General features: G+C 49.9%; 3 protein-coding genes across 3 annotated transcripts in view; 2 read left to right on the forward strand and 1 right to left on the reverse strand.

Moving 5' to 3' along the window:
- Nucleotides 1–370: 370 nt before the first annotated feature.
- On the reverse strand, nucleotides 371–3,004 carry UREG_05579 (uncharacterized protein; the record flags this gene model as incomplete). Its single annotated transcript, XM_002584844.1, has 1 exon — nucleotides 371–3,004. One exon carries the CDS (start codon nucleotides 3,002–3,004, stop codon nucleotides 371–373), a length of 2,634 nt encoding a protein of 877 aa, XP_002584890.1.
- A 1,047-nt stretch (nucleotides 3,005–4,051) lies between these two features.
- UREG_05580 (uncharacterized protein) lies at nucleotides 4,052–5,624 on the forward strand (the record flags this gene model as incomplete). The annotated part of the gene is made up of 3 exons (XM_002584845.1): nucleotides 4,052–4,197; nucleotides 4,249–4,631; nucleotides 4,681–5,624. 3 exons carry the CDS (start codon nucleotides 4,052–4,054, stop codon nucleotides 5,622–5,624), a joined length of 1,473 nt encoding a protein of 490 aa, XP_002584891.1.
- Nucleotides 5,625–7,198: 1,574 nt separating this feature from the next.
- The window catches only part of UREG_05581 (uncharacterized protein), a gene marked incomplete at both ends in the record, with an annotated part of 1,538 nt that continues 352 nt past the window's right edge, over nucleotides 7,199–8,384 (forward strand). Inside the window, 3 exons of the mRNA XM_002584846.1 lie at nucleotides 7,199–7,402; nucleotides 7,465–8,029; nucleotides 8,222–8,335. Coding sequence (XP_002584892.1) covers nucleotides 7,199–7,402; nucleotides 7,465–8,029; nucleotides 8,222–8,335 — 883 coding nt within the window. The remainder of the gene's footprint in view (nucleotides 7,403–7,464; nucleotides 8,030–8,221; nucleotides 8,336–8,384) is intronic.

The following is an 8,384-nucleotide window of genomic DNA, read 5'->3' on the forward strand; positions in this document are numbered from 1 at the left end:
ATCATTGAGACTGACAGGTTGAAGCCTACCTAGAGGCTATATACGGAGTACACATGCATTATCCACAGGGTATGAAACTATGCTGTTGGTTCGGCTAATTCAAGCCAAATTCAAACACCATGGAAGCAAGATTATAAATAAATTCATACGAAAACCTCGGAGCGAAGCTAACGCGGAGCTGAACTGCTTATGCATGCAAGCTGCTTAGACAGCTAGGGGGGGTCAATAGTTAGTTATGCAACTAACCGACGCGAAAACTCGAAACTATCTCCAAAAACCATTCCATGTTCCTTACAATTATTTCTCCGTTTGGAACGGATGGTTGAACATTCGTATATTATTCGTATATAAGATTACTCACACAGCTATTTTAACATTGACTTTGATTGCGAAGCAGCCCGCCGACTTTCAGTTTCCACCATAACCCCAGCTCCTTCATCGGCGTGCGGTCACGATGCCGAAATTCTTTCCCCTTTGCCTCTTGTGGAACGAACTCGAGCTTCTTTCCAATGGAAAACTGCTCGATATGCTCGATAACTCGATCTACTGCCAAATGACTGCACCGTGTGTACAACGTCTCCTCGTTGTCAGTGGAAACCACGGGAGGAACCACCCTATCTAAAATGTCCCCGCCGTCCAATGTCGACGTTAGCTGGTGCAGAGTCGACGAAACCTTGTCGACCTCCCCGTTATACAAAGCGAAGAATATGCAGTGGTTTCCTTTATACTCCGGTAGATGCCCAGTATGCAGGTTGATCATGAGTCCACCACGTGCGATTAGCTTCTTCCCAATAAATTTCGTGCCCGACACGATTGTGAGTTCGGGTTGCCATTGTTCCACCGCATCCCACACCTGGCGGCAGTTGACGCTGTCGACGGTGAGGTCTGGTGTGCTGAGGATATGGTTGTTTGGCATCAGGTCGTTAAAGTACGCTTTGCGGTAACGATCGTGCCCAGAGAAGCGACGTCGTATGCCATGGTATTTCGTGTAGCCCGCATCGATTATACGGCGCTTTTGAACCAACCGACGTACCTGTCCGTCGGTTGTTTCCAGAATGCAGTGGTAGCCGGGGAAAGCCTGGTCTAGACGGTACCGCAGGTACTTGTGCTGGGGACCGTCTGAGCAGAGCAAAAGCAGCCGCACGGGTTTGCGAACCTCCGCACTATCTATTGATAACGGCTTGGAAATCGGATATTTGCAGGCCGTGGCAATGGGAAGTCTCCCTCGATCAGGGTGAAAAAGAGCGTGAATAGGATCGTACTCGCCCACTAACGAACGCCAGACTGCACGCGCTACAGCTGGTGCCTGTGCAAAACCGCCAGTGTTGTTTCCGCCAGTGATAATCAGATAACCTCCACTTGCTGTGGGAATTTTCTCATGCACCCCAAGGCCCGTGGGTGTAAATGGTCGGACGCAAAACTTGCGGTTTCCACCGGGGTATAGGGTGCCACGATCTTTTGCGACTGCATATCCTTGCGGGAAGTAGATGCGTGCCACCTCTTCCAGCTCATTAAAGAGGGCCATTAGTTCGGGAGAGTCAGGTGCGGGACGACCCTCCCCGACATAACCATACCCTCCACCAAACACAAGGATATCTTCACCAGTCTCCATATCCTTGGTCACAGTAACATTGATATCTTCAACGAGGTGACCGCGGCGATGGACCTTGATTGAATGCTTCTGCTGCCGATTCAGGTTTGGAAGTTGTAGCCATACTCCAAGGACCCCGTGGATCAGGTTCTCACAGTCCGTTCCACTCAGCAGTGCATTTCCAGTCACGCCAGGGCTCACCACAAAGTGATCCGCTTCTAGAAGTCCAACTCGCGATTCTAACATGGTCACCTGGCCTAGGGAGTTATGCTTTACGCCCTCCACTTCACAGTTCCAGAGAAACTTTCCACCAAGCTCAGTAATACGGGCGATTAACCTCGCCACGAAAGGGTGGATGTTCACTGTAAACCCTTCCACAGTGAACCCTCCCGCAAGATGGTCTGACTCGGCTGCAGACGTGAAGCTGGGGTTGGAGTCAAGAAACTCCTGGAGAGAGGTGTCCTGAATGATCGCCCCAAGCTGGTGATGCAGGGCGAGGGCTGTGTCCAGAGCAACAGGCTCCACGTACATGCGGAGGATATCCTTGCGAAATTCAACCTCTTGAAATAGCTGTGGACAGCTTTCAATGTATTCATTCCAGAGCTTACCAGCTTCCATGTTGACCTCGTGGATATTGTCCCTGAAAGCCCGCGCCAACCAAGCTGGAATCTGTTCAAACGTACGCACCCAAGCACGCTCAGCGGGGGTGAAATCTTCAGGGGATTTGATGCTCCATCCGCCGTTACGTACGGTTTTTCGGAAGACTGACTGCATGTTTTCGTATATTCTGCTCCCTTTCTCGTTATAGTTGTCCGCTTCGGTACGGGTATACATACGGGCATTGCCGCCACAGGTGGTGACGCCCAAACGAGTCCAGTCCTTGCAGCCTCGAGGGTCTGGGCCCGCGTCCACGATTCTCACCCGGTAATCGCGCGCAGCTAAAAATTCTGCCGTAATAAGATTCATGATACCCGCTCCAACGAGCAGAACACTCGGCTTGCCGTCCTCGACTTTCAATTTATCTTGCTGATGGACTGTTGTCTTGACGCGTGCACGCGAGTAGAGCATTTCCGCTTCTCGAAGGATGAATTCCTCCCATGGTATCGTAGCGGTCTTAAACTCCGGGAATCCCGCGATTTGAACCACGTTGCCCTTGCAATATTCCTGCAGACGGGGAATAGCAGTGGGATCTTCCACCAGAATCGACTTGGTGATATGACTAGCTTGGCTCAACCATTGGTTCATCAAGCCAGTGGAAGCCTCTTGACCGTTGCATATCCACACGTCCACCGGCTCCGGATCGTTCAATGGTATGGACAGGTCATCGGAGCTGGGGTCGCAGAAGTGAATGAACGTCGACGAATTTGCGACAGCACGAAAGGAAGGAATTTGAGTACTAACGAGAAACCTCATATCTATGGAATATCATAAGAAATGAGTGATGTAGTCAAGGTTAAGAGAGGTGGACGGTCCGTACACGCCTGATGGTCCCTTTTATAATCCAATACGCTTCTTAGACTTAGCACCTTTGAGGAGCCTCCAGCCGTCCGTGAGAGGACATCAGTATCCTCGTCGCTCTGAAGCAAACTCATGCATAAGAACAGATAGGTGATTCATAGATCATGTGCGGGAGGTCCTCGATACGAGCGAGGCTGCCCTAGTATCGAGAGGGGTTTGTTGCCATTGCCAATGCAATGATCCAACTCTCGTAAAACAGCAGACATCTTGTGTTATGCTAATATAGGGACCTGGATTGCGGCTGCAATGGCGGAACTGCAGGTCTAATATACCCGCGTTATAAACACCTGGGCCCCACAAATAATTAAGGTTGGGCCCACTAAGCGCATTACCTTAAATTGACCAAGAGCTCCAACGAGCAAAATCTCTTCGAGATTTTTTCATCGAAATGTTATAAATGATTTCATTATATTTTACTGTGGAAGTACCAGTACAGTGAAATTTGGATCTAGAAACGTTGGAAGGCCCGTTCGACGCGTGGACAAAGGGACAAGGCTGAAAGCATCGGTGGTTGCACGAATTTTCCTTGGCCTCCAGTCTCGAAGCGCATTCATCCTTGTTAAACCTAAATGGTTCTATTTTCAAGCACGTCTCCGGAGTACTCCGTATAATTATGAGTCAAATTCTCCATCCTTTGCGTCTTAGGGAGATTATTATTGAGCTCCCTTATGTACGAAGGCAGCGGGCAGCGGGCAGGCTATACTGCCAAGGAATTATACGAAGAAATTAGTTATATGACTAATCCAAAGAGCTGCACTGACTCCTATATCAATTCGGCGATGTGGGATTTCTTGCGCCGAAAAATCTCTACTCCTAATTGCCTAGTGAAGGGCCTCCTACTTCTGTGACTGCCTCTGCTAACTTCTTCATTCTGTTGTTATTACAACGGCCTGGATTGTCGGCCCAGCTCGCATGGGCAAGCGTTGCCAGCAGTAGAGCAGCATGGCACATAGCAGTCCAAGCAATACTCAATTAGATCCTGGGACGGACGATTGGAGGGGACCTGATGATCCCGAATGTCCTTACAACTGGCCGATGTGGAAGCGCATCTACATGACCAGTATTCCAGCATTCCTCTGTGTCAACGTGTGAGCATAATCCATCATTCTCGAAACGCAGATTCTAATGATTCAACAAAGGTCCTTTGCGTCGTCCATTTATACATCTGGAGCCGACAGCATCGCACAACACTTTGATGTCTCCTACACAGTAGCTCTGCTTGGGCTTTCCCTCTTTCTTTGGGGTCTTGGCCTTGGTGCCATCATCGCCGCACCTGTCAGCGAGTATTACGGTCGCAGAATCGTGTATCTATCAACAGTTCCGATCTTCGGGTTGTTTATCCTAGGCTCAGGGTTAGCACAAAACTTCGCCACTTTGATCGTCTGTCGCACCCTCGGTGGTTTCTTTGGGAGCGCGGTGGTTTCTGTTGGTGGAGGCACAAATGCAGACCTCTGGCCTCCTGCTCTAGCGGGATTCGTTTATCCATTTTATTTCGTATCGCCTTTCCTTGGCCCAGCTCTCGGTGCGGCAGACTGTATACGCCCGATGTTTTCTCGTGCTAATCTCTCCAGGTCCTGTTATTGGCGGCTTCGTCAACGAGCAAAAGGACTTCCGCTGGCTTGAATGGGTGATTCTCTTTATGCTCGCCTTCAACTACCTCTACTCCATCCCCCAATTTGAAACCTATAAGAAAACGATCCTTCAAACACGCAACCACTCTGAGAAACAAACCAGAACACCACAAAAATTCAAAATCGCCCTGCCTTCCAGCGATGTAGTCCAGCGTATCGTCCTGAAGCCTTTCAAGATGCTTTTCGTCGAGTCGATCGTGCTTTTTATGACCATCTATATGGCGTTCAACTTCGCTGTCTTTTATAGTTTTTTTGCCGCCTTCCCATATATATTCGGCGGACAGTACGACTTTACTACCGGCCAGCAAGGTCTCACCTTCCTATCTATAGCGCTGGGCTGCGTTATCGGCTTTCTTGCTGTGGTCTACATAGATCGAAGAACATACCCAGCACTTGAGGCGCAGTATGGCGTCGGCGCAGTCCCACCCGAATATCGTCTCTATGGTGCAATGGTAGGTTGTGCTCTCAACCCAGTCAGCCTCTTCTGGTTCGGCTGGACAGCCGATAGAGGCGTGTACTGGCTGAGTCCCGTTATTGCTGCTGTGCCGTTCGCAGTGGGGAATATCATGGTGTATAGCAGCGGAGCGCTGTACATCATGAATTCGTATGGATCGTTACATGGGGCTAGTGCTCTTAGTGCCAATAGCCTTCTTCGATATGCGGCCGGAGGAGCGTTCCCGCTGTTCACGGTGCAGATGTTCTCGTCTTTGGGGATTGGGTGGGCTAGTAGTCTGCTAGGTTTTGTGTCAGTGGCGTTGGTGCCTGTGCCATGGGTGCTATATAAGTATGGGCACAGGATCAGGGCGCACAGTCAATACATTACCATCCAAAAAATCGAGGTGGTGGAGAGTTCGTTAGTGGAGGATAAGAGTGGAAGTGTGTAGGTCGGATCGTACACATTTTGTAGCATCAACGACGGCGGGCCGAATGCTTACGACATTTAGACACGACAATTCTCTTTAGATTTCAGTTGTAGTACGGAGTACCGTCAGAGAAAAAAGGTCTCTTTGCAATGGCTGACGGGAATCTGCTCAATTGTTTTGAGTTGTGGACAATTGATGCACAATGGGATACTCCTGTCTCCATGTGCAGGTGTGGCAACGTCATGCTGGGTGGGACCTGGATCGATAGTTGGCGAGCGCCTAGGTTCCAACACGGATGTAACATGAAGCGTGGAACTCATCCGGCCCCGTTTTGGCGTTTGCCAGTGAACAACGAGGCACGACCGGGTTCTTTGTGGTCGTGGCTATTCGGGACATCCGTAGCAGATCGTTAAATGGGCATCCGGTTTGATATCAAGTCCGAATCTCGAGTTTCGAATCGCATCTCAAACGTGAGGGGGTGTGGAGTTTTAGACTTCCCTTCGACGTTCCTCCCAAGAAACAGTTAACTAGGGCCACTTGGCCCAGCGAGGGTCACAGCTTTTCGCCCTGGACAAAAGACAAATCCTTGAGGGATAACGCAGGAACTATTGAGTTGAGGGGGCATGTTGCATCGGGAGAACTGGTTCTTGGAACCACTCCAGCGACTCCTATCAGCAACAGGCACGCTGTCAGCCGCTAGTCAGAGAGAGATAGTCTGATATCAAAACATCGCGCTGTTCAAGTGTTCCAATCTCCAGCTGAATGCCCTGCCTTCCGTTTCCGGAGAGGGCGCCTACGGGTTTAGCCGGATTTAATAGGGTTGGCGCCAGCTCCAAATCTGGCTAGCGTTTTGCCCAGGAACCCGCTCACTAGTCCAGGTCGGGGCTAGTTTGACCCACTCCATTCTGGTCCACTATAATACGCAGTCTTATTGGCCCGAGCTCCTTGGGCACTGGCTCCCCGCATCCGGCCAATCACATGCAGCATGGCACGGCAACCTCTTGCTTCGTTTCCCCTTTTGAAGTCGACGGGCGGCTGTTGATGGACGACGTTCAGCTTGTGCTTCTCTCTCCCTCTCCATCAATCCCAGCTGTCTCTCCTCCCTTTCTGTTTCATCCTCTATCCTTGGTATCACTCTTCCTCTCGTTCTTGGGTTCGCAATCGTCGTTGGCTGTCATCCTCGGCTTCTGTGATCGCTGTTTGCTTTCTTGTCTCTCATTGCTGCGTTGTTTAATCCTTAATATCTATTTGCTTGCTGCTCCACAAACAAGAGTGAAGATCAAAATATACTGACGAATTGCAGCAATCAGTTTCACTTGCCGCTGGGCCTTTCTCCGCTGCCTTGTTTTTTGCCCCTCAAGTGTTTCGTTTCAGGCTTCTTTTGAGTTGCGTTGATCGTATATTCGCAAGACCGCATGTTCCCCTTCCCGCTATCAAATAGTATTTAATCCGCGTCGTCGAAACTAGCAACTAATCGTCTCCTGTCTTCAATTGAGGCATGATCAGGGCATTAACGAAACTGAGATACAACCTAACCTTCTGAGATAAATGTGGACCGTGAAGTCTGCAGCTGAGTATTGATCCTGTTTGGGATCATGCATTTTTCGTCATGGCTTCTTTGTGCTGGCATTCTCTCCACGACCGTATCGGCATTTTACCCAGTTAAGTTACCACCATCGGATAACCCGAGCCTCCCGGACTCGTCCCGCCGACGGTTTTTCCCAGTCCCTCTCCCGAAAGCGCCTTCGCAAGATGAAAAGAAGCCATTGACATTAGACCTTGTGAGGTCCCGGCGCAGGGTGAGCATACTAGACCGCCTCGAACCAAACCATTTTGCTGACATTTCGGGTCGTCCCTTTAGGTTCGCCGCGATAATAAATACAGTGCCGTCATGGGATCAGACCCGACGATGGAAAATAGTGCCGCTATACATCAGGATGGCAACGATTATTCGTACTTCTCAACCGTCAAATTCGGTTCTAGGGGCCAACCAATGTGGCTACTCTTGGACACAGGAGCATCTGAGTCCTGGGTGATGTCTTCGAATTGCACTGCTGAAGCCTGCCTCCGACATAATAGCTTTGGAGTCGAGGATTCGGATACGCTCAACGTCACGCAGATAGATTGGAATGTCACTTACGGCACTGGGCGTGTGGAAGGTGTCATCGTGGAAGATAAGGTGTCGCTGGCTGATTTTGAACTGCAGCTAGCATTTGGCTCGGCATTGAACGCTTCAGACGACTTTCTCAGTTACCCAATGGATGGCATTCTCGGACTAGGGCCATCAACGGTTGCAAGCGTACCCACGCTTTTGCAGTTGATAAAGGAGAAGAAGTTGTTCAGCAAGACCATTCTTGGCATCAGCTTGCAGCGAGCTGGCGATGGCGCCACTGACGGGCAGTTGACCTTTGGCGACGTCGACAAAAGTAAATTCACGGGCGATATTATATATACGAACATAATCAAAGCAAGCAACCGATGGGAGATTCCCGCTGACGATGTAATTGTTGACGGCATACCGCTCAATTTCACGAAAAAGAGTGCTATCATTGATACAGGAACTTCCTTTCTATTGATTCCAATGAAGGATGCAGAAGCGCTGCATGCTCTGATACCAGGTTCGAAGAAGGGTGATGGCTACTTTAACATCCCCTGCGATACAGCCCTTTCGATGGAGTTCGTTTTCTATGGAGCGAAATGGACCGTATCACCCAAAGACTACGTCGGAACTCGTAATGGCGATGGGTGCAATTCATACATCTTGGGTCGTCAAGCTCTAGG

The sequence above is a fragment of the Uncinocarpus reesii genome, genomic scaffold (assembly GCF_000003515.1).
Source record: "Uncinocarpus reesii 1704 scaffold_3 genomic scaffold, whole genome shotgun sequence".
In the NCBI taxonomy this organism is placed as follows: Eukaryota; Fungi; Ascomycota; class Eurotiomycetes; order Onygenales; family Onygenaceae; genus Uncinocarpus; species Uncinocarpus reesii.